The following is a 26,384-nucleotide window of genomic DNA, read 5'->3' on the forward strand; positions in this document are numbered from 1 at the left end:
AAGTTAAGAACACTTGGTCTTGAACTTAGACTAACATGCTCAAAAGTTAAGGACAATAGGTCCTAAACTTAAACTTACAAGTTCAAAAGTTAAGGACAAGTAGTCCTTAAATTAGAGTTACAAGCAAGAACTTAAGGACAGGTGGTCCTGCACTTCGAGTTCCAAGTTGAAAAGTTAAGGACATGTAGTCCTAAAGTCTTGAACTTAGAGTTCCAAGTTCAAAAGTTAAGGACATGTAGTCCTGAAGTCCTGAACTTAGAATTCCAAGTTCAAAAGTTAAGGACATGTTCAAAAGTTAAGGACATGTAGTCCTATAGTCCTGAACTTAGAGTTCCAAGTTTAAAAGTTAAGGACATGTAATCCAGAAGTCCTAAACTTAAGTTCAAAAGTTAAGGACATGAGCATAAGGGTATTTTCGTCCGGGCAATTAAAATTTATTAAAGCAATGGCTAAAAACTAAAGACATTTTAAACAGTGGCTTAAAGTAAATACATGTGTTATTAGTGGCTAACCGTGCACTTCCCCCAAAAGTAAAAATTGTGCGGTGTAGCCACTTTTTAAAGTGGTATTTACTTTTTATCTAGCATTTTCAATGCTTAGCAATAGTAGCCACTAGTATATTAAAATTAATATGAAAAGACTGTGTTACCCTTTCTTCTATCTCTTTCATGTTAAGGAGAAGAATTGTGCCACCGTCTCACAGACGGCGACTGACGCAAAGTTCGGAACCTTGATGCCTAGACAGTTGCTATCGCAGTGCTTTAGAAATGGGAAAATAGCATTTTTTTTATCCATATGTTATTGTATTATTCTGATTTTGGCCCCTGCGGAAATAGCATTTTTATCCTTTGTGCATTTTTTTATCGCAGTGCTCATTTTTTTGGTTCCTTTCATTATTATTCGTGAATTTTATTTTCATATATGATCTTGTCGTCTTAAGTTAGTGTGACTTTCATTTTAATAAACACCAGCGTCTCTTTTTGTGCGCAAAAAGTTTCAAAGCTTTTCAAATTCCTCTTCCGCTTTGATCACTTTCGCTCTTCTCACTGTTCAAGTTCTGCTTCTTTTTGTTTAGATCTATCCGGCAATTGTAGTTGTGTTTTGCCAATGAATATTTGATAGTATTAAAGTGTGGTTACAAAAGAAATAAACTAGAAATATGATGGATCCTGAACTTATAGTTCCAAGTTCAAAAGTTAAGGACACTTGGTCTTGAACTTCGAGTTCCAAGTTTAAAAGTTAAGGACACTTGGTCCTGAACTTAGAATTACAAGTTCAAAAGTTAAGGACACTTGGTCCTGAACTTAGACTAACAAGCTCAAAAGTTAAGGACAATAGGTCCTGAACTTAGGCTAAGAAGACAAGCTCAAAAGTTAAGGACAATAGGTCCTGAACTTAGACTAACAAGCTCAAAAGTTAAGGACACTTGGTCCTGAACTTACAATTACAAGTTCAAAAGTTAAGGACACTTAGTCCTGAACTTAGACTAACAAGAAAAGTTAAGGACAATAAGTCCTAAACTTAGACTTACAAGTTCAAAAGTTAAGGACAAGTAGTCCTTAACTTAGAGTTACAAGCAAAAACTTAAGGACAGGTGGTCCTGAACTTCGAGTTCCAAGTTCAAAAGTTAAGGACATGTTCAAAAGTTAAGGACATGTAGTCCTGAACTTAGAGTTCCAAGTTTAAAAGTTAAGGACATGTAGTCGTGAACTTAAGTTCAAAAGTTAAAGACATGAGTAGAAGAGTATTTTCGTCCGAACAGTTAAAATTTATTAAAGCAATGGCTAAAAACTAAAGAACATTTTAAACAGTGGCTTAAAAATAAATACATATGTTATTAGTGACTAACCGTGCACTTCCCCTATGAAAAATCCTCTAAGGTGAACTCCAAGCCCATATAGTAACACCATAAACCCAACGAAGTGCAACCCAACAACACACGGTCATTATCTGAGACTAGTTTGGCCTTTTTTCACTTTCCCCATTTCGTATTTTCTAGAAATAATTCCCAAATGCGACCACTCAAATATAATGGATTTCTCTACCGAAAATAACTATAACTAATTGATTCCTTTATCTTCCTTTAACTTAAAACGGGCGAAGTACACAAATAACTATATTTAGGACCCCAATTTAAATAAATTTCTAAGTTTATAAAGCTTTTAAAGTTTAACCGCTTCAAACTCAAATTGAGAGTGAAGTTGAAAATCACGGATCTAAAGTTTCAAACTTCGATTCTAAAATTGGGGCATAACTTTACGATACTTACACGATCACAAACAAATATGTATTTGCAAGGGTTTTATACTCGGGTATTATCACTTTTAGGCCGCGTAATAAACTATTTACATTTGGTATCCGAAAAAATATATAAAATTTGTATGATTTTTGTATATATAAACACATAAATTTTATATATTTTTTCGACTATTATTTTTACAACGACTATACAATGTTATTTTTCCTTCATACTCAGCAAGGGCCCAATGGCGACGGGAATGGGCTCCCGTTTCTAGTTTAGCTAGGTTGACCATGCAACTAGTTAGTAGATGAATTTAATCCTCAAAATTGACAAGAGATAAAATTAAACATGTAGACCTTCAAATTTAAGAAGGACTAGATCTTTTCGTTTAATTGATCAGCTATATAGTATCTGTTCTCTTTTTTATAACCATACATTAATGTTGACAATGGCAATAAAAAAAACTAATTAAGAAAAGAGAATGTGGCGGTGAGTTTATTTGGAACCCACTGAAATTCAGTGCTCAACAGATATTAAGGGAACTACTTCTATAATGCTCGAGTTATATTACACGTTGTCAAAACCCTCATATTATTATTACATAGTACTGAACAGGTCGCAAAATCCTAATCATTAAATACTTAATTTCAGTCCATTGGAGCGTCATTAATATTTACTAACAGCTTTATTTAAAATACAGGAGAAAGCAACTTTTTATTTCAAAAATATTGTAGCGCAATATATGATTTACTGTGAATACAAAAAAATGTATAGAGCAATGACTTAATCCAAAAGTTAACGAGGCAGTAGTGCTGTCAATATGGCCTGCCTTGACCCGGCCTAGTTTCTTTTTCTCTTTTTTTTCTTTTCTTTTCCCGTGGCTTTATTCTATGATAAGATCTACAATTGTGACAACATAAAGTAGTACTACTATATATAATTAGACGCACAAATACAGTAATAATGAAAATAATCATCTTCTCTCGAAAGGGGAAGGGTCGACCGTCGATATATAGTAAAAAAAAAAATATTTAAGTAATTGCCTAACATCCGTGCATTACTTGTCCTATTTTCCTCGAAAATCTGTACATGCAGTTATCGTCGGGCTAAAGATGAGAAAAGTTTCTTTGTTTAGCTTGTACTCGAGCATTTCACGGGTGTCCTCGGAGCTACACAAACAATTAACAAAAACAACTTAATTAGTACTATAGCTTAATCATGGAAACTATTCTATATAGGAGGAAGTAATGAATTTATTAGATTACCTAATCCAATGGCTTCCGAGCTCTTCATCAACCTGATTCTCTTACAAGTATCAACAAACATTCTGGAAAATAAAAAGGAATATAAGTTTCCATCACATCAAAATAAATTAAGGATTTAAATTTTATGCGTTCATATTCGTAATTCTACCACATCTCATTTAATTTAATGGGCTCAAAATTTATTATTTATACATATTTAATGATTTTCTGAGCAGCGAAAAATATGAGTTCAGCTGAACCCTTAGATCACCATAACAGAGATTAAAATCCAAAAATAGAAAAGAGTTTAACTCTTATGCATTCACATATTCGATAAGAACGATTACGTGAAAGAAAGACAACAAATCAGAGGACAAAAGAGAAATGAGGACGTAAAATTAACATACTTCCAAGGAACATCTCCAACAAGCATCCGGTCTCCATCTTTATCTTCATAGGTTGGTACATATTCCACACCATTTGTAATGTCCATAAGCTTGCTTTCGCTTTGAAAATTACCTGATTAATTACCATTTAATTTCACAATTAACATCATGATTCATATATTATAAACACAACGACAGATTAAATTGGAATTGAAATTGTGTACTTACAGATAGTTAGGCAAGTAAACATGTTTTGTAGAGCATTTAACATCTTCTGGTAACTGTCGTACAACTCCAAATCTACTTTTCTCAAGTAAGGAGCTCCATCTACTGCCACTTTCACATACTTGCCCTTGTCTATCATGTTTTTCCTGTATGATCTCACAGGTGGCCATCCCACTACTTGTGCCCTATTATCATGAATTCATAAAATTCAATGGCCGAGCCAGAAATTAAACCACAGGAATTTTAAAAAATCTTAATGCCAAGAGATTCAACAACTTATATGTAAGTAAAAAAAAAATCATTTTTGCTTTATTTACACAGTAGTAAAAAAAATCATTTTTGCTTTATTTACACAGTAGTATAATTTTCCCTCCGCCCCTCTAGCGTGTCACTGTCTACCGTAGGGGCGGAGCTAGAATAGGTGTTGTGGGTATAACCCAACCCAATAGCTTTCGCCCAAACCCTATATTTGTCTTAAGATATTCATTGAATATGTATAAATTATTAATTTAGAATCAATAGCTTAATGGACTAGAATCCCGAACTCATAAAGTTCAAATTTTGACTTCGAAGAAGTACTTAATTTTGTCAATGCTAGAAGTGTATGTATTGAAATTGAGAATTGAGTTAATTAGAGGACTTACTTTGCTGGAGGTTTGGTTCCAGTAGAGATTTCATTTTTAGAGTGATAATCTTCAGAGTTAGAGCTCCCTAGGCTTAATTCCATAGCGTCGGAGATTCCACGTTTTGTGCCGGAGATTTGCTTTCGCGATTCCCCGGGTAAGCCGAGGGTGAGCTCAGTTTCCTTGAAATTGAAGCCGGAGATATCAGTTTCCGGCAAGTCATTGGCTGCTTTGAATTTCTCCGATGACATCCCTTTTTTGGCTTTCCACTTTTAGTAGGCTAAAAAAGTTTTTAGATTCTTTTGATGAAATTGATATTGATATTGATATTGATATTTTGGTGCTTGAAAAAGGAGACTTATTATTATTACTACCGCGAATGATTCAGCGTTTTGGCCGCTATATATAAATAAGTTCATGGGAAAGTGGACGGAAGACTGTCATGTTGACCATTCTCTTATTGACACGTGAATGGTTCAGATTTGACCACGTTGATGGAAACACGTGCATCTCCGACCTTGGGGCCTTGTGTCGGCTCTCAATTGCTACACCGCAGAAATTGACAACTTATTCAACTCTAGTAATAGCAGTGTAGAAATTGTAGCACATGAAAGAAATAACCAAATTGCCGCCATTTCATCTCTTAAGCTAAAAATTAGCTGCGAGAGATAATAATTTTGCTTAGGAAAAGGTTATTACTCCCTTAGTTTTAAATTATCTGTGGTAATTCTTGTTTACACACTCCTCAAAAAAATACTCTCCCTGATTCACTTTAAGTATTTTCGGCTGTTTTTATACATATTAAGAAATCCACTTTTTAGTGTTAATTAATAATGTAATTGATCATATTAACATTAATTTGTTCATTAGAAATACAACAAATACTCCTAAGTTTTTTGCTCCAAGGGCAATTTTTTTAAAAAAGAAGTTAATTCTTTTTTATATTTGAAAAAATCAAATATTCGAGTGGGATTTTACTGGGTATGTTACGTTGTTGTTGTTGTTGAAAAAATCAAATATTATGGACCATAAAAAAGGCCAAAAAATCACTGAAATTGGTGGAGAGAGTAATAATTATGAGAAGTTTTTGACTATTATTCTTATTTATGTCTTTTACTCCATCCGGTCCAAAATAAGTGATTTTTTGGCTTTTTTTCTTGTGGTCCAAAATAAGTATTTTTTTCAGATTTCAAGAATAAATTAATTAATTTTTTGTTTACTGTGAGAATGGTAATACAATTAAATTTGATTATGGGACTCTAAAAACACGTGAACTATTTTTATGCTAGTTGTTAAGCAGTTAATGCTATGTATGTGAGATTTAGAAATGAAATGAGAGTTAAGTATAGGATAATAATCAAACCGATAGGCTAATTATCGGGGCCTCGAGCTTGTCGATTCGGGGGCCTCGAGGTCGATTCCGGAGCTCGGCGGGGAGCTATCAAGGGGAGTCGAAGTATGGCTAACAGTTATGATAAAATCAACGAAAGCTCTTTATGGCCAATGATACGCAATAAATGATGAACAACAATGAAGATAATAAATAGAAGCAATAATATCAAGAGAATGTGTTAGAGAACAAAGAGAATGTTTCTTGTATATTTCGTGTGGAGCAGCTGAAGCAACATGACTTTACAAAATGGCAAGGACCCCTTTTTTATAGAAAAGGGGGGAATCCCATCATAGTACAAACACATTTATTACAACGAAAAGGGGATGGGACAGTTAGCTGATGTCATGATGCAGGCTCAGACTAGCCTGACAGATTTATCGACTCTAGTTGTACCTCTTGGGAACTCCCCTCTTTTCCACTATAGTCGTTGGTCTACATTGCTCCGAGGCCGAGCCTCGATAGCCTTTGAAGGCAAAACTCGACCCCAGTTTCGAGCCTTGCTTGGGAAGTATGTTTGCGGGGCATCATAATGACGAGGAAATTGGTCCCTCCGATTTCACCGTGCATAAATAGTCTTCGCGTTTCTTAGAGTGAAAGTGATAAGAAATGACTTTGAGCCTTTGCCCCCTCCGATATTCTCGTAACGACATCAGTCACAAGGTGCCAAAAGATGGTGTACACACAGCCCTTGAAGGATTCCGCATTGATTATGGCGATTAGCTGCCCCTTGGCCTCCTACAACGCGTACGTAGGGATTCTATAAATACTTCCCTTCTCGTTCTTTCCCACTCACTACGTTTCCAAAACCCAAAAATAGGTTCCTTCTTCCTTTACCTTTGTTCTTTCCTAAGAATGCGACTCCCCTTTTTCTTCCGGAATTTTTCCGGTAATGGCAAAAACTTCCGCCTCTGTTTCTTAGGAGAATGTGGCCTCATCCTCTTCTCTTTTATCTCAAGGTGAAGTGGCAATGCCTCATCTGTTACGCCCCGCAGTATCGCGATGATGTTATCCTCTGCAGTAATATATTATGATGATGTTAAGCCTTGCAGTATTACATTACAGTGATGTCATGCTTCGCAGTATTAAGTTACGATAATGTTGCACCCTGCAATATTATATTACGGTGATGTTACGCTTCGTAGTAATAAGTTGCGACGATGTTGCACCCTAAAGTATTGTACATTGAATTTGTCGTAAGGTACTTGGCATCAATCCAGGGAAAAGATTATTTGGAGATTATAAGGATTATAAGTGATGAGTAAATTCGTGAAGGTAAGTGAGTAAGTAATATCGAAGAAAACGAATTTTGTCGAAGTTTGGCATTTTGATATAAAATACGGCCCAGACTAAAATACCCGATATTTATGGACTAGTACCATACAAGATACCACATGACCATGATAACAAGATGTACAAAGTGTGTTAAAAGTGAGTAGTATTTTAAGTAATTTGAGATAATTCTTAATTTTATGTATAATCAGATAATTATTGATTTTAGTGGAAAATTAGCAATTAATTACGAAGTTGATAGCTAATTGGTTAGGAGTAGCTAAGGTTTAATGTGGCAGTCATGTATGGGTTTTATATTGACTAGGCAAGTATGGTGCTAAGTGGCAAATTTATGGAACTCTTTTGTGGCTAAGTCATCCTTAAATAGTAGCCACCTAGCTAAAGACCTAAATCTTAAGAGAATGATATGAATTGAAATATATTCATAACAGTCATGATATTAGACCCTAGGAAATTAACTTGTCAATAATCATAAGATGGAGGAAGGAATCCCAAAGCAATCAAAGTTTCATTTCAACGACAAAAGCTTAAAGGCTTGATATCACAATCTGTTGAAAACCAAAAACGTGGAATCAAGAAACCATTTCGTCCAAATCCTTAGCCAAATTTTGATTGAAATTTCAAAGAAAGCAACTACAATTTCGTTTCAAAATTTCAAGGGATTCAAGCAGAATTTCGTTCAATATATTTCACAGAAGCAGAAGCTTTATTACGTTCAAATAATTCCAGAAACAAGTATGTTAAGGCTAAACCTTTCTTTCACGTGGCATGATCCAGTAACTACATGTGTTTGACAACAAGACATAAAGAGAAGTTCATACTCCCGAATTTATATACACTATCCTAGTCTCATAAGTTACAATATTCTCCCTTATCGGGACTTTATATTCAGTTTAGTTTTATCTTATGTCAGCCAAGAGAGCAGAGAATCTATATGTATACAGTATTTTCACCACCATCGAGCTATAATCGGTGGGCAGGCCCCTATTGGGCAACCTCTGATCAGATGGTAAGATATATACCGAGCCTACTGTGGCCGAGCGCCTATGAGTGAGCCTACTACGGCAGAGCAATTATATATACATATATACATACATAAATATATATATATATATATATATATATATATATATATATCGAGCCTTATAGGGACGGATAACTATTTTACTCACTATATTGAGAGAGTTGAGTCAATATATATATATATATATACCTAGCCTTATAGGGACGGATAGCTATTTTACTCACTATATTGAGAGAGTTGAGTCAGTACAGCAGGTGAGCATATCTTTAGATTTTCTTTGACTCCCAATTATTTTCAGTTTTAGCTTTCAGTATATTGCCTTACATATTCGGTACATTATTTCGTACTGACATCCCTTTTCTGGGGGTGCTGCATTTCATGCATGCAGGTTCAGACAGACAGACAGGTAAGCCTCCTCATTAAGTGTTACCCGAGTTTAGCTTGATCGGTAAGATCCATGCCTTTTGGAGTTTCTGGGTCTAGAGCCTTATGTACATCTTGTATATATACGTATATATGTTATGAGTAGGTCGGGTAGCTTTTCCGATCACAGTATATCTATCAGTAGAGGCTTGTAGACATATCCTATCAGTTAGTGCAGTATGTTGGGCTTTCAGGCCTTGTATGTATATTTGGTTGGTTTGTCAGCTGTAATAATTATAACGGCCTTGTCGGCCCAGCTTTATATTGATATTCAGTTAGCATTCACAGTTGTCTTACATTGTGGCCTATGGACAAAGTGTGACATAATATGTTTAGAGTCCCATAGTTGCAAGTTGGTACGCAAGGATAGGTAAGACACTGGGTGTCAGTCTTTCCCCCCAAGTTCGGGGCGTGACAAAAGTGGCATCAGAGTAGTTCTGTCCTAAAAAGTCTACAAGCCGTGTCTAGTAGAGTCTTATTTATGGGTGTGTCGTACACCACACTTATAAGCAGGAGGCTACAAGGCATTTAGGATTGCCACTTTTTCTTCTTACTCTAGACAGTGTGGTAGAGCTCATTTATAAGAATTCAAATTCTGAAATTCTATTTTATTCGTAATAAGACGATACCTATATTCGGAAAGAAGTGAGGTCTCTAGCAGATCATGGGTGTACTGAAAGGTGTAAGCTTCCTGATAAGAAGCCTTAAGGCAAGAATGCCTATCCATCTTAATGTTAAAAACAATGAGAGATTAAGAAGATAAATACAGGTTTCAACAAGCAAAAGAAGCAAGATGAAGAAGGGTACGAGGTGCCTAGTTAATGAAGGTCAACATTGTTTATAATTCAGGCAAGGGAACATAAGTTTTTTGAGTTATATTCAACAGTACCAGAGGTATGTATAATTGGCCGAACCCATCTCAATTATGCCCTATGAGGGCTAATAGGTGTAGTTTAAGAAAAGGATAGAACATCAAGATTTGGTTGGGGTTAGAGTAACCCAAAATGGCGAATGGATTGTTTGTGTTACTTGACATTTCCGAAGGGTATTACAAATATGCCAATAGATCTTCTTGTGAGACACCCAGATAGTACACTCTAGAATATTACGATTAGATGTGAATACTAGCATGAAAAAAAATCAGAAGATAGGCACTAAAATCCTGGATAGGATAAATATTACCTTAGTGTGACTCTCATCCATTGTAGAGCGAGGACGTTGAGCAACCCGAAGAGCCGATGAATGAAGCAAGGAGAGCTAAAAGCAAAAGAATGTCGTGTTGAAGTTTTCACAAGAAAAGGGATATGCAGAAATATTAGTAAAGTAATGAGAAGATAGATAAGGAAGCATTATGAATAAGGTGTGATACATGGATAACGACGGTAGGAAAAAAAAGAGAAATGATAGTATTACAGAGTCTAGTCAAGTGAATGGAGAGAGAGAGGTGACAGGCCTTAGGACAACAAAAAAGCATAGGCCATGAAGTCACATCCTCATTTCGAGAAATAAGTTTGCGACTCTAACGTGATTAACAGAAGGAAAAGTTAGACCCTAGAGTAATAGAAATCAATATGGACTGGTGAATAAGATAAGCTAAACATGAATTAGGGACTGAGTGATTTAATAACGGTCGACATCATAAGAATTTCAGATTGTTTTCCGACGATAATAGAATGGACAATAAAAGAAGATCCATGATGAATTCAAAGAATGGTCATTCAGGGAGACACTTTCCTAAAGCAAGCACTATGAGAAAAGTTAAGCTTAAGAGACTGTATGTGCCAGTTGCACTAAGTGTCACCATCGCGAGCGAGGGATTTTTTTAATCCTTGGTACAGAAAGATTACCGCAAGGCGAGTAAGAGTCATTGATAATGTGAAAGGACGCCAAAGATGAAGAGGAAAAACATCTATAGGAAGGTCGTCATAGCTCCAAGTCTTAGTACTCCCCTAAAGGGGAGAATATGAAATGATAAAGGAAGAATGTGATAAAAATGAGAAAGGGATGAGGTTGCACTTATCCAAATGTTACAGATATGCTATAGTTCCAGAACGTTTTGTAATCATGACATCAAATCCAAGAAAGATTACTCAAAATATGGATATGATAATGAGCCGACGAGTAATTAGTAGTTGATTCAGGAAGAGCCTAGTCATGACTAGACAAGAAGTTACAGACAAATTAGCAGATCATGCAAGATAAATGTAGAAAACTTTAACATAGAGAATTCAGCCTCGCTATAATGTCATTATAATATGTGAGATATGTTCAAATACGAGTCAAGGTACTTAAAGGTACCTTATGAATGTTATGGAAATAAAAGAGAGTGCCACTGGGAAGACAGTCAAGTATCAGTTCAGAAACAACTCTACAAGCACAAGGGTGAGGAGGTAAGTAACTACGGATAATTGTAGGCGAGGAAGGACATCAACAATTTTATTGGGTATACGATGTAATAAGCTCGCGGCTTTACAAGAGTCAGAGGGTTCTCCCTAAGTACTACAGTGAAAAACTAGCTGAGGAAATGAGGAAAAAGGTTCAACCTAAGCACAGTGACCTAAAGAGGAAATAGTCTTGTAACAACAGTTTCACAACAACATTGTACGTCCTCTATAAGAAAGAGGAATCTACCGTGACTAGTGAACGGGAAGTAAAAATCAAAAGAAATATTCGAAGATCATATGAGTTGTACGAAAATTCCGGCATACGTGGGAGCTAAGATAAGCTAAGTATGCACGTAACAAGGGGAAAGAAAGATCAGGAAGGGTAATAGCTTACGTTAAGAAGAAAGCTGAGAAGGAACAAAAGGAATTATTTGATCAATGATCCCGAGTTGGTGACGTTATGAACTCACTTAAGAGTCTGGATTTTTATACATGCATCATATATGTTGACAATCATACAGCCGTAAAAAATTCTGGTATAAGTTAAAAGAAAGAATTGAGCCCAGGGCATAGACAAAGGAATGAATTGTTAAAAGATTGTATCATGGATATTCCATAGCGTCCATGGAGGGATAAAGTAATAAATAATACCATGATCCGTAGATTGGAAAATAACTTAAGCCAACATAAAGGCCGATCAGAAGAAGAAAGAAACTAAAGAGTTACATCAACAAACTAAATCAAGAATCTGATTATTGGACCCAGAGGTTATAGAAATCATGATTGAGAACATAGTATAATCACTCTTAATATTAGAGGTGTAAGAGAGATAGCACAACAACTGTGTTCTATAACAGCTCTACGATAAAGCCAGTTAGAAGGGCACTAGTCTCATAAGAAGTCAGTATGAAACTCCCACGAGATTGTGTATGTACCAGAGGTGCAAGTATTATATAATAGAACTTCAAGTTATGGACGTGGAATAAACCTAGGTGGAAGGGAGTTCATGAGAGAGATAGAAGACATGATGCGAGATTTTAAGGTAAGTAAGGTAAAGGTGAACAACGTACGAGATACTCAAAGGCAGAAGATCATGAATAGTCCATACTTCGGATAGAAGGCTATAAGCACGGGGATTCAATATCCAAAAATGATAGCGGCATCGTCAGTGGCATATCTTCTAGTTAATGATTTCTAGGTATCGAGAGGTCTAGTTAAGAAAGTAAAAAAGAGTTAGAGACGATGTGATGTCTCGCTTGATGTTCTAAAATAATACAAGGAAATTCAAGCAAGTTGAAGGAAGATTACGAGTAGTATAAATAGATGTGCATAGGTCGCAAAGTAAAGTATAGTAAAGCGACAAAGTTTTATGACAGGATGTAAGAACGAGAAAAGGCGAGTGAGAAAGTGACGAGAATGGATTAGTCCTCAAGATTAGGACCATGAAAACAATGGAGCTAATGACTTCTCTATGTTATAGTAAGCTCAGTATAGCCTGAATTGTCTCAAAGGAGTTACTCTTCATAAGTAGCATTTAGAAGAGATGGAATGCTGCCCTAATAGTACAATAAGGGTGTAATTGTGATAGATAAAGGATGACGTTTGGGCCTTCGACTAAGTAATAATTTGAAAAAAGAAAGAAAGAAAGAAAAGGGATTAATGAATTGTACAGGATTAAAATACTCACATAAGAGAATCACCTTGAGATGTTATGGAATTCGGTTATTGAAGTACAGTATCGCCGCTAAATGGATCAGGAAAATTACTTCGAATATTCCTTGATGTAACGTAAGCCCTAGGGGCAATGTATTACATAAGAAGTTTCAAGTTATCAGTGGTATATTGTAGATCAATATTGAGGTGAATCAACAATGGATGGACAAAAGTCACAAAGTATGAGATGAGATTGGGTTGTCATTCTAAATATGAGTAGTAATGAGGAAGCATTAAAGGACTTAATTTATACATATGGAATAAGCAATGAGAGTAAGCTGAGATTTGGTAGAAGACCTCAGCAACGATAAATTAAAGTAAGAGTTATTGTAGTAAATTCGTATGGATGGCTAAACGGACCTATGCAATGAGATAAATATTCGTAAATTCAACAAAGTACCGAGCAAAGAACTTCAGTATACTCATAGATGCCCAAAGGGACATCTTATCAAGCTCTACATATGAAGTTAGAGATTGGGCACACTTACAAGGTTAAAATTGTACAGGCTGCGAGATGAAAGGTAGCAATAGTTACGAGATTGGAAGGATTCCGATTATAAGTTATGGTGTGAAAAAGAGGCCTAAGGAGGGGGAATTCCTTGGACTTTGGACTCATTCACAGAATAGTCGCCTAGATAGAAAGGGATGTTCTAAAGTATTCGGAAGATATAAGTTATGAAAATGATAAGTGCATCAGTCAACATTCGAGGATGAATGTTCCAAAGGGGGGAATAATGTTACGCCCCGCAGTATTACGTTGATGTTACCCTCTGTAGTAATATATTACGGTGATGTTACGTCATGCAATAATATATTACGATGATGTTAAGCCTTACAGTATTACATTACGGTGATGTCATGCTTCATAGTATTAAGTTACGACAATATTGCACCATGCAGTATTATATTACGGTGACGTTACGCTTCGCAATAATAAGTTACGATGATGTTGCACCCTGTAAAATTGTACATTGAATTTGTTGTAAGGTAATTGGAATCAATCCAAGAAAAAGATTATTTGGGGATTATAAGGATTATAAGTGATGAGTAAATTCGTGAAGGTAAGTGGGTAAGTAATATCAAAGAAAACAAATTTTGTCGAAGTTTGGCATTTTGAGATAAAATACGGCCAGCGCTAAAATACCCGATATTTATGGATTAGTACCATACAAGATACCACATGGCCATGATAGCAATATGTACAAAGTGTGTTAAAAGTGAGTAGTATTTTAAGTAATTTGAGATAATTCTTAATTATGTGAATAATCGGATAATTATTGATTTTAGTGGGAGATTAGCAATTAATTAAGAAGTTGGTAGCTAATTAGTTAGGAGTATCTAAGGTTTAACGTGGCAGCCATGTATGGGTTTTATATTGACTAGGCAAGTATGATGCTAAGTGGCAAATTTATGGAACTCTTTTGTGGCTAAGTCATCCTTAAGTAGTAGCCACCTAGCTAAAGACCTAAATCTTAAGAGAATGATATGAATTGAAATATATTCATAACAGTCATGATATTAGACCCTAGGAAATTAACTTGTCAATAATCATAAGATGGAGGAAGGAATCCCAAAGCAATCAAAGTTTCATTTCAACGACAAAAGCTTAAAGGCTTGATATCACAATCTGTTGAAAACCAAAAACGTGGAATCACGAAACCATTTCGTCCAAATCCTTAGCCAAATTTTGATTGAAATTTTAAAGAAAGAAACCACAATTTCGTTTAAAGATTTCAAGGGATTCAAGCAGAATTTTGTTCAATATATTTCACAAAAGCATAAGTTTCATTCCATTCAAATAATTCCAGGAACAGGTATGTTAAGACTAAACCTTTCTTTCATTTGGCATGATCAAGTAACTACATGTGTTTGACAACGAGACATAAAAAGAAGTTCATACTCCCGAATTTATATACATTATCCTAGTCTCATAAGCTACAATATTCTCCCTTATCAAGACTTTATATTTAATTTAGTTTTGTCTTATATCAGCCAAGAGAGCAGAGAGTCTATATGTATACAGTATTACAATATTTTCACCACCATCGAGCTATAATCGGTGGGCAGGCTCCTATTAGGCAGTACTGCAGTATTTTCACCGCCATCGAGCTATAATCGGTGGGCAGGACCCTATTGGGCAACCTCCGATCAGATGGTAAGATATATACCAAGCCTATTGTGGCCGAACACCTATGAGCGAGCCCAGTTGGTCGAAATACAGAGCCTAGTATGGCCAAGCGCCTATGAGCAAGCCTACTATGGCAGAGTAGTATAGGGTCGGACAACTATTTTACACACTATATTGAGAGAGTTGAGTCAGTATCAGCATATGAGCATATCTTTAGATTTTCTTTGACTCCCTGTTGTTTTCAGTTAGTAAATTATTACTTCAGTTTCAACTTTTAGTATATTGCCTTACATACTCGGTACATTATTTCGTATTGCCGTCCCTTTTTGGGGGCGCTGCATTTCATGCGTGCAGGTTCAGACAGACAGACAGGTAGGCCTCCTCATTAAGTGTTACCCGAGTTCAGCTTGATCGGTACGCTCCATGCCTTTCGGAGTTTTTGGGTTTAAAGCCTTATGTACATCTTGTATATATACATATATATTTTATGAGTAGGTCGGGGAGTTGTTCCGATCACAGTATATCCATCAATAGAGTCTTGTAGACATATCCTGTCAGTTTGTGTAGTATGTTGGGCTTTCAGGCCTCGTATGTATATTTGGTTGGTTTGTCAGCTGTAATAATTATAACGACCTTGTCGGCCCAACTTTATATTGATATTCAACCAGCATTCACAGTTGTCTTGCAATGTGGTCTATGGCCAAAGTATGACATCATATGTTTAGAGTCCCTTAGTTGCAAGTTGGTACACAAGGATAGGTGAGGCACTGGGTGCCGGTCTCGCCCCTCCAAGTTCGGGGCATGACATCCTCGTGCTGAGGAATGCGTTCCAGGATTTTTCGTGATGGCTTCTGATTTCAAGGTCGAGAGTCCTTCTTCGAAGCGGGGGCACAGTGAGCCCGTGACTTAGTACATTACCTCGATAACAGATGCCGAAAGAGTGAAAGCCAATTGCCGCTGAGGGGATGCGGTGTTTGTAGATATTCCTGTTTGGGAGGAGGATATTACAACATACAAAGCCGGTTTTATCAGCATGTATACTTATCCGTTTACTTTAAGGTCGATAGGGCCATCTTCGCCCCCAATCGACCCCGTGATTCTTTACTTCTACCAACGACACCAAGTGACCCTTAGCCAAATTCATCCTTTATTCTGGCGTGTTTTTACATGATCAGGTACTATGTGATCATGATGGGGGAAATGCCCTTCCCCCTGATCATCTGATCAGGATGTACAACCCCCGTCTCTTCCGTGTGGGTCTAATCAAACTCCGTTACCGAGCCCCGAGAGCCCTCTTTACCTGCTCCGAGGAACCCGAGAATGGGGGATGGATAATCCGTTTCATCCAAGTAAGGACTTATGACCTGATCCCGGCGGAGAAGATGGCGTTTTTACCGAGAGGTACAACGTTGAACGTAAGTAAACATGTTACCTAGTTATTTCCTCGCTTCCTTTTGACTCCATTCCCTCGGGCACTTAATCTCTCATGCTAATGCAACTGCAACAATTTGTCCTGGCACGGTCACGGACCTCTCGAGTTGGGTCGGCTACCTGGACTCGATTTGCCCGTATGCTGAGCGAGTGTGGCATGTCTTGTCCCAGGCTCAGTGGGAAGCTAAAGATTATGGTGAGCCTCTACCCCTATCTTAGTCATTCTTCTTGACCTAAATCGCGACTGGCAGCTCTCTCATTCCCTGTGCTTACCTCTTGTATTTGTGCAGGTCTGGGGGAAGTCCCCTTGATGAAGGAAGCATTACCTGGCGGAGAGGATGATTTGGTACTCGATGAAGGGAAGAAGAGACAAAGGGACCCATTGGACGGGCCTTCTGAATCTAAAGGATTAAGTCGGAAGAAGCTAAGGTCGACCCGACAGCTCTAACCCCGAAAACGGCAGGAAACCCTCGAGTTAAGGGTGAGGAGGAAAATAGCTTCTCGACAGTGCCCGAGGGAGGGATACAATTGGCCGGTCCTAGGGCCGTAGAGATGGTGGCTTCCGAGTCGGAGTCTGATGTCATTATGGTCCTACTTCATGGCAGAGAGACAATTGAGGGAGTATTAGGTTCTGCCCCCGAGCTGTCCTGTAGTCAAAGTTCCCCTCGGTCTGGGGTGCCTTCGTTAGGTGGTTCGGAGGGTGAGTGGACAAGGGATGGTCCTGACTGACCCCGCCAGTGTCGTGGTTGTGATTGATTCTACCTAGGGAATGACCCTACCTTCTAAAGGAGTGCAAGATGCCCCGCACGAAGAATCTCCTGATTCGGGGATGCCTGTCAAAGGCGGAGATGCACTCGAAAGGCTTCCAACAGTTTCCGAGTGAGTCCTTGAGATCGATGCTTCCCTCATCTTTGGTGAAATGAGCAGGCTTTGCGATCAGGTAATCTTTGTGAACCCTATCTGTCGCTCGGGACTCGGTTACCTTGACCTTTGTCTTTCTAACTTGTCTTTTTTTTGGCTTCAGTCCAAGGCGTTTTACAATCAGACTTTTACCTGGTATCAGGTCGAGGTGACCCATCTCGAGCGTGAGAAGGCTTTCCTTATTAAACAGGTTATCTGGTCCCCGTTTGCTATTATCTAAATGCTTTGCAAGATCCCAGTGTTTTAACATCTTGGATATGACTTGTGCAGTTTGAGAAGGAAGGTGCCCTGCTGAGAGAGGAGCATTGGTCCATAGACTCTGAAGTCTCTAAACTCAAACGGCATGAGAAAGAGATAACTTCCGAGAGGGATGCCCTCCAGGAGAAGGTGACCTTGGTTGGGCATCAGTTTAGTAAGGTGAGGGAGGATAGTAACAAGTACAGAGGTTTCCATTTTGAGTTGGTGGCTGCATTATCTGGGATCAAAACTGAAGCCGAGACGCTTATATCTTTGCATGAAAACGATGCTATTGCGACAAGCGCTCAAGCTGGGGGGGGGCGAGCCGAGATTGACTCGGGCAGTGGAGCGTGATCTGATAGGATCTCGAAGGCAGACTTTTGGGGACATACATGCAGGAGACATCATCTTGCTTATCGAGTTCGAGAGGATGAAGACCCTAGAGAAGAGAGATGTTGCCTTGCTTGCTTTCGGAGGTGGGCCGAGCAGTGGCTCAGGAGGTGATAAAAATGAAGGCGGAGCCCCCGGAGGGGAAGAGGCTGTCGAAGAGGGGTCGCTGAAGGACCCGTAGTTGTCGGGATGCAATCTTTGGTGGAGACATCGAAGATGTAGGTTCGATGGTAGATTAGGATTCTGTTCGGTTCTCTCTTTGTAAGGTTTTTTTTTCAAGACTTGTAAACATCCCCTTGGAGGTTATAAGAAGGCTTTTTATTTCCTACCCCTTCCTTCCTTTTGTGTTTCGGAAATACTATGTGATGTACTTTGACTTTAGACCTAAGGTCCCGAACTTTGGGTTAGACCCTCGGGCTTTGCTATCATTGGGCGACTTGGATTTTATGTATTCGGCTGGCACAACCTTTGATCTTAGCGCTGGTGATAGTGACTCATACGTACTGGGTCGGTTCGCCCTTTTAGAGTAAGCTGGCATTTGAGCTCTTATACTTTTGCTCTCTGGCATTTTTATTAGATTGTATTCAGTATCCGAGTCGGATCTCGACTCGAGTTCATCTGACCCTCAAGTTTATAGAATTTCGAGCTGGCACTTAGGCTCTTATGCGTCGGATCGTAGCAACCTTATGTGTGGGCTGGCGACTATGGTTCTTACATCTTGGGTCTGAGCGACCTTTTATGTGGGTGGCCCTGGGGCTCATTAGGCTGGCGACAATGGCTCTTACGCTTTGCTCTTAGAAATATTTAGTTAACTATTTTGGGTTCAGTCTCTGAGTCGGGTTTCGACTTGAGCTCATTCGACCCTCCAGTTTTGGATTTATGTGGCCTGGCGACAATTTATTTTACACCTTGGGTTGAAGCGACCTTTTATGTGTGTGGCCCTGAGTCTCATTAGGCTGACGACAATGGCTCTTACATTTTGGTTCGAAGCAAACTTTTATGTGGGCTTTATTTTTCCCTCGATAAAGGATTTTTTGAAATAGTATTTGCCTGACTCTTCAATGGCTTAATAAAAAGACTCGATTGTGAATCGTTATTTGGCGATGATTGAGCACCTCAGAAGGTTTGGCTCGGAGGCTGAGTATCTTGAAGCTGATGTTTAGGAGCTGACACGGTCGAAGCTCTTTTTCCTGTATCGAGGGTAACCTATTTAACCGGTTATTTTCGAAGTAGATTCAAAGTAATTGAAGGCCTGTGATTTTGTAGCGACGGTCGGGCGTCCCTGAGTCGCATTAGTTCAGCTGGTACAGCCTTATGACTGGAGTTTGTGCTTGGACGGAGCCTTTAAATCCCGAGTGAGGTATTTTCAGCATCTATATCTAGGGTATGCCTTTTTATAGGTTTTACAAGTTCTATATATAGCCAATACTTTGATATCGGGTTTATGCCTTTAGTAAGGTCTTACAAAATTTTACATGCCTTTGAGGTCTTACAGTTTTTGGATACTTGGTACAAGTATTGTTCATGCCTTGCTTGAGGTCTTACAGATTTTTCATACCTTTTAGGTCTTACAGTTTTGGGTATTTGGTACAAGTATTGTTCATTCCTTGCTTGAGGTCTTACAGATATTTTTGTTGCCTTATGTAGGTCTTACAGGACCGAGGCTTCCCGTATGTGGCCTTACGACCTCGGGTTTTGATAAGTCGATGGAGGTGGCACTTGATAGCAGTCCCCGAGTCGTCGAGGGTTTCTTCACTCTGAGCCATTACTTGTATACTTGGTATTGCCTCATTGAGGGCTTACGACCCTGAGGTCATGCAATTTTTGAGATTTCGGTGTCAGTCTCCGAGTGTTCGGGACACCTTCAATTTTAGAGACATTTTATGATCTTGATGTTGCCTCATTGAGGGCTTATGAGTTTGGAGTTTTGACCCAGGGGTCGTTCAGGTATCGAATTGTTGATGCCAATCTCCGAGAGTTCGGGACATTTTTGTTAGAGGAGTCCTCTTTGCTAAAACGTCGAGTTTCTTTTGAAGCGTGAAATGCATTGATAAAAAGTGTTCTTCGATTACTTGGTACAAGTATACATGTTTATGACGTTAAAAGCTTGGTTGCTCTATATAGGCCTGGTTCGTTCGACCATTTGGCCCAGTACATTACTTTTCCTATCGAGGTCCCATTTGGGGTGTCTTGGCTTTCCCGAGTAGGTGACCTTCCGGGGGAAGGCCCCCAGTATTCGAGGTGGATTGTAAAAGAAACCTTGAATGCTTGTTGAGTCTCCTTAGGTGTCGTATGGTCGTTGCCTCGTTAAAAACCTTGCCGTTACAATCCTTCTAGGGACAAAATTCGGTCAAAGGAAAAGAGTGCAACGCGTGCTCGAGGATGTTCTCAGAATTTTCAATCGGATGCCCTAGTAATAATATCGTTTTAGCGTTGATATGTTCCAGTTGCTTGGAAGTTATTCACCCTCCATGGTACCGAGCTTGTAAGACCCTTTGTCGACTACTCCGAGGATGCAGTACGGTCCTTCCCAATTTTGGCCTAGCTTTCCTTCATTAGGGTTTTGGGTGTTAAGGGTGACTTTCCTGAGAACCAATTCCCCGACTCCGAAGTTTTGGAGGTTTGTTCTCCTGTTATAATATCTTTCGGTCCTTTGCTTTTGGGCGGCCATTCGGACTAACGAGGCTTCTCATTTTTCATCTAGTGGTTCGAGGGCCGTTGTCATGACCTCGTTATTCAAGATTTTAGTGGTGTGTTGGAATCTAGCGCTCGGCTCCCCGACCTCTACTGGTATCAAAGCCTCGGCGCCGTATACTAGAGAGAAAGGTGTTTCTCCTGTGCTTGATTTTGAAGTTGTTCGGTATGCCCACAGCAATTCGGGCAACATTTCTCTCCACTTTCCCTTGGCGCTTTCCAGCTTCTTTTTTAAGTTTTGGATGATGGTTTTATCTGTGGACTCGGCCTGGCCGTTTGCACACGGGTGGTAAGGTGTCGATAGGATTCTCTTGATTTTGTGATCCTTAAGGAATTATGTTACCTTGCTCCCGATGAACTGCCTCCCGTTATAGCATGTTATCTCAGAAAGAATCTCGAATCGGCACATAATGTGGTCCCAGATGAAGTTAATGACTTCCTTTTCTCTTACCTTCTCGAAGGCCTACGCTTCCACCTATTTTGAGAAATATTCAATCATAAATTAAATGAATTTAACTTTACGTGGGGCCGTCGGTAGGGGCCCGACGATGTCATATCCCCCATTTCATGAATGGCCATGGCGATAAGACCGAATGTAGTTGTTCACTGGGTTGGTGAATCATAGGGGCAAATCTCTTGCATTTATCGCATTTTCGAACAAACTCCCTAGTATCGTTTTCCATGTTGTCCCAGTAGTAGCCTACGCTGATTATTTTTCAGACCAAGGAGTCGGCGCTGGAGTGATTTTTGCAAGTACCCTCATGAATTTCTCGGAGTACGTAATCTGTATCCCTCGGCCCCAGACATACTACTAGGGGGCCATCAAAAGTTCTTCTGTACATAGTTGTTTTCATCGAGCGAGAACCGGGCTGCTTTGGTTCGCAGGGCCCTCGATTCCTTTGGATCTGCGGGCAATTTTTCGTCTTTCAGATAATCAGTATATTTATTTCTCCAGTCCCATATTAGGCTGGTGGAATTAATCTCCGCGTGACCTTCCTCGATCACTAATTTAGATTGTTGAATAATAGCCCTAGGGAGTAGGACATCTTCTTCAATAGACAGCCCAGGTTTGCAAGGGCATCAGCCTCGCTATTCTGCTCTCGAGGTACATGGACTAAATTCCATTCTTTAAAGCGACGTAATGCGACTTGGATCTTGTCCAAATATCTCTGCATCCTGTCTTCTCGGACCTCGTAGCTCCCATTCACCTGGTTCACTACCAAGAGTGAATCACATTTTGCTTCGATGGTCTCGGCTCCCAGGCTTTTGGCTAGTTCTAAACCCGCAATCATAGCCTCATACTCGGCTTCATTGTTAGTCAATTTTGTAGTTTTTATAGATTGTCTGATCACTCCGCCCGTAGGTGGCACCGTTAGTGAACAGGGTCCATACCCCGAAAGACGTGCTTGATTTCAGTAAAAGTTTATTTTTAACTTAGGGCACGAGTGAGGGTAAACAATCAGCCACGAAGTTCGCCAGAATCTGGGACATGATGGTCGTTCGAGGTTGATACTCAATATCATACCCCTGAATTCGATGGCCCATTTGGCCAATCGACCCGATAGTTCGGGTTTGTGCAATATGCTCTAGAGGGGGTATGTCGTTAGAATGCAAATATGGTGGCACTGAAAATACGGTTTCAACTTTTGCGATGCACTTATTAACGCAAGAGCTAATTTTTGAAGGTGTGGATACCTAGTTTCGGCATCCCCTAGGGTCCGGCTTACATAATAAATAGGGAATTACATACCTTACTGTGATGACTCGGCCAGTCGTCTCATGAGTTATCGCTCCGTTTCCCCCATTTTTGCTTATTATTGTTTTGTCTATCAGTTCTATATGTGATCAGGTTGGTTGGCTTGGGTTCGGAAAGGAGTTGGTAAGGTTTGTGACACTTAGTCTCTTTTGAGGAAGCTTAAGTTGGAAAAGTCAACTGGATGTTGAGTTATGTGTTAGAGGTCTCGGAGGTGAGTTCCTATGGTTCGGATATCTTCGGGAGGTGATTTGGGACTTAGTAGCGTGATCAGAATGAGTTTTGGAGGTCCGGAGTAGATTTAGGCTTGAATTGGCGAAATTAGATTTTTGGCGATTTCCGGTTGATAGGTGAGATTTTGATATAGGGGTCGGAATAGAATTCCTAGAGTTTCAGTAGTTCTGTTGTGTCATTTGGGATGTGTGTGCAAAATTTCAGGTTATTCGGACGTGGTTTGGTTGGGTTTTTTATCAAAAGCGTAATTTAGAAGATTTTGGAATTCTTAGGCTTGAATCCGATGTAAATTTGGTGTTTTGATATTGTTTTGAGCGTTTTAAAGATTGGAACAAGTTTGAATGATGTTATGGAATATGTTTGCATGTTTGATTGAGGTCCCTGGGGCCTCGGGTGAGTTTCGGGTGGTCAATCGGACCATTTCATGTTATTGAGAATTGCAGAAAAACTGCTGAGTGTTGTAGAGAAGTTAGACCTTCGCGTTCGCGAGTAGGTCCTCGCTTTCGCGAAGGGTTAGATGGTGAAGGCTGAGATTTTAGCCTTCATGTTCGCGAGGAAGGCACCACGTTCGTGAAGGGTTGGGCTGAGGTGCATCGCGAGGTGGAGTCGCGTTCGCATAGAGGAAATTGAGCGGCTGGGTTGGAAGGTGTTTTATTCATCGCGTTCGCAAAAAAAGGGGTGCATCCGCGAAGAGTTGTTTGAGGAAGCATCACATTCGCGAAGAGGAAATTTTGGTCAAAGTTGATTTGAGCTTCGCGAACGCGAGGCTTTGACCGCGTTCGCGAAGAAGGAAATGAGGCCTGGGCAGAATGTTTAAATAGTCGTCTTGTCCGCAATTTCGGGGTTTATTTCCACCATTTTTGAGCGTTTTTGGAGCTTTTTGAAGAAGATTGAAGAGGGATTCAAGGGGAATCACTTGGAGGTAAGATTCATGGACTTAAAATTCGATTCTAATGTGAAATCTACCTAATTAATCATGAAAATTAAGCCTAAAATTGAAGAACTAGAGCTTGAAATTGGAGACCAGAGTTTGGGATTTGAGGGGTCATTTGTGGTTGGATTTTAATGCTTTTTGTATGAATGAACTCGGGGAGTGATAAGGAATCCATTGATGTGATTTTTACCAGAACCCGAGACGTGGGCCCGGGGGTCGAGTTTTGGTAATTTCGGGATTTATGTTGTAAATTGAATATTTTCGCTTGGGCTTCGTTCCGTTAGCATATTTTGACGTTGTGGTTCTGATTTTAGATAGATTCAACGCGAGTGGAGGCCGATTCGAGGGGCAAAGGCATCGCGGCTAGAGTTTTGGACCAGATTGAGGTGATTAATGATTGTAAATGATGTCCTAAGGGTATGAAACTCTGGATTGCACATCGTTGTGCCATATTGAGGTGACGCACACGCTAGATGACGAGCGTGGGGTCGTGCACTGTTGGGGATTGTGACTTAGTTCGTCCCGAATGACTATTTTACCACGTATTTGACTGAAAACTATTAGTTGTCATCATGTTTTGGGATGAATGCCATATTTGGGCCTCGTGCCAACTATTTGAACCCTTAGGGGATTTTATTGATATTTTCTCACTGTCTTGACTTTATACTTGAACTCAGTCATGCTATATTCCACTATTTTCATAACTCAGCCATGTTTATTCTATTTTAACACATAAATGATCTTTTAAATGATATTTTGGGCTGAGAATCATGTTTTACTATTGCCCAAGTAGCTTGTGAGGATTTTGACTGAGTAAGGTCGAGGCCCTATGTTATGAGGAAACACTAATTATGATTATGAGGCCGATGGCCTGAGATATGTACGCCACGAGATGGCTTGTTGTTGCGCTTGGGCCATAAGGGGCCTCTCCAAGAGTCTGCACACCTCCAGTGAATGTGAGTACCATTTTGATGTGAGATATAACACGAGGGGCTAGTATTGTTCTGAGATATTGCTTGAGGGACGGATTTGTTGACATTGTGCCCGAGAGGCGAACCTTTATGTGCTTATCTTCCTTATTGTCTGTCATTTACCTGCTTAATTGTTAAAAAGATCTTTTATGAAGTTTAAACTAAGCTGAAGTGATGTTTACATATCTTTACTAATTCACTGTTTATTGGCTTTTACTGCTTCATTATAGCATGTAATGTGCCTTACGTGATTTCTTGCTTTCAGTCTTTATTTATGATTATTACTCACTAAGTTGGAGTACTCACTTTACTCCCTGCATCCCCTGTGCAGATTCAGGCGTTGCTGATCCTGCTAGCTAAAGTTGAGAGCTCCCGATAGACTTTGGAGTTCACGAGGTAGCTGCTTGGCATCCGCAGTCCTGTGTTTCTCCCCCTTATCTCATTTCTTTTCCCTTATTAGTGACTTTGTAATAGCTTTGTAGATTTTTCAGACTTGTGTTAGAATTGGTAGATGCTCATGACTAGTGACACCTCGGTATCGGGCTGTATTGGGTTTATTTTCCACAAACTGTTATGTTAACTGCTTACTTTTGGAGTATTTATTACGTTTTAGACTTAATTCTTATTGTTAATTGTTTAAAACTGAAATGGGGAAGTGTTAACTGGCCTTGTCTTCACGAGAGGTGCCATCACGACCGGATCCGAGTTTAGGGTCATGACAAGTTAGTATTAGAGCCTAGGTTACATAGGTCTCACGAGTCATGAGCAGGTTTAGTAAAGTCTCGCGGATCGGTACAGAGACGTCTGTATTTATCCTCGAGAGGCTGCAAAACCTTTAGGAAAACATCATATTCTTGAAATTCTTATCGTGCGACTTTGTTGATTCGAGTACTAAACTTCTGCTATTCTATTCTCTCACAGATGGTGAGGACACGCGCTACCGGTCAGGATGGACGACCACCAGTACCACCAGTTGTGGCCACTAGAGGCCAAAGATGCGGTCGTGGTCGCGGTAAGGGTAGGGGTGTGGCCTGCACAGTAGCTAGAGCAGCACTTGAGATCCACCAACCGCCCCAGTTCAGGATCAGGTCCCAATTATGGATGCTCCAGCAGCAGCAGCCCAAGCACCAGCTGTGCCTATTGTGATCCCGGGTCTTCAGGAGGCCTTGGCTTAGATCCTATCAGTTTGCACTGGCCTAGCTCAAGCGGTCTCAGTTACTACAACCGCAGCTACTTCTTAGGCCGGGGGAGGCACTCAGACTCCCGCCGCTCGCATACCTGAGCAAGTCATGCAGGGACTTCAGACACCGGGGGCACATCCAGCCCAGCCGGTTGCAGTTGCTTAGGACTATGTAGTTCCTGCCATGCTAGAAGACGAACAGCATAGGTTGGAGAGGTTTGGTAGACTCAGCCTCCGACCTTTAGCGGTGCAGAGGGCGAGGATGCCCAGGGTTTCTTGGATAAGTGTTAGAGGATGCTTCGTATAGCGGGTATTCTAGAGACCAGCAGGGTTGCTTTCACTACTTATTAGTTTTCTAGAGTTTCTTTCACTTGGTGGGAGGCATTTGAGAGGCGTAGGCCTGTTGGTGTAGCACCCCTTACCTGGCAGCAGTTCTCCATTCTCTTTTTGGAGAAGTATGTGATGCAGTCTCGCAGAGAGGAGCTGCACATGCAGTTTGAGTGGTTGCATCAGGTAGAGATGACTATGACGCAGTATGAGATGAGATTCTCTGAGTTAGCTCGT

The 26,384-nt window shown here is 39.8% G+C and overlaps 1 protein-coding gene across 1 annotated transcript; it reads right to left on the bottom strand.

Moving 5' to 3' along the window:
• Positions 1-2,926: 2,926 nt before the first annotated feature.
• Positions 2,927-5,101, bottom strand: LOC104231358 (auxin-responsive protein IAA17-like). Its single transcript, XM_009784338.2, has 5 exons — positions 4,742-5,101; positions 4,101-4,282; positions 3,894-4,005; positions 3,508-3,569; positions 2,927-3,411 (listed from the first exon to the last, which is right to left on the bottom strand). The coding sequence occupies exons 1-5, from the start codon at positions 4,969-4,971 to the stop codon at positions 3,374-3,376; spliced, it is 624 nt and encodes a 207-aa protein (XP_009782640.1). The 5' UTR covers positions 4,972-5,101; the 3' UTR covers positions 2,927-3,373.
• Positions 5,102-26,384: the final 21,283 nt, after the last annotated feature.

The sequence above is a fragment of the Nicotiana sylvestris genome, chromosome 3 (assembly GCF_000393655.2).
Source record: "Nicotiana sylvestris chromosome 3, ASM39365v2, whole genome shotgun sequence".
Lineage (NCBI taxonomy): Eukaryota > Viridiplantae > Streptophyta > Magnoliopsida > Solanales > Solanaceae > Nicotiana > Nicotiana sylvestris.

Bases quoted from the DNA above. Each gene is read 5' to 3' on its own strand.
- LOC104231358 (XM_009784338.2), bottom strand. From the start codon at position 4,971: ATGTCATCGGAGAAATTCAAAGCAGCCAATGACTTGCCGGAAACTGAT. The intron at 4,283-4,741 runs GTAAGTCCTCTA...TCATGATAATAG, and splicing joins GGAACCAAACCTCCAGCAAA to GGCACAAGTAGTGGGATGGC. The intron at 3,570-3,893 runs GTATGTTAATTT...TTTATTTTCCAG, and splicing joins GTTGGAGATGTTCCTTGGAA to AATGTTTGTTGATACTTGTA.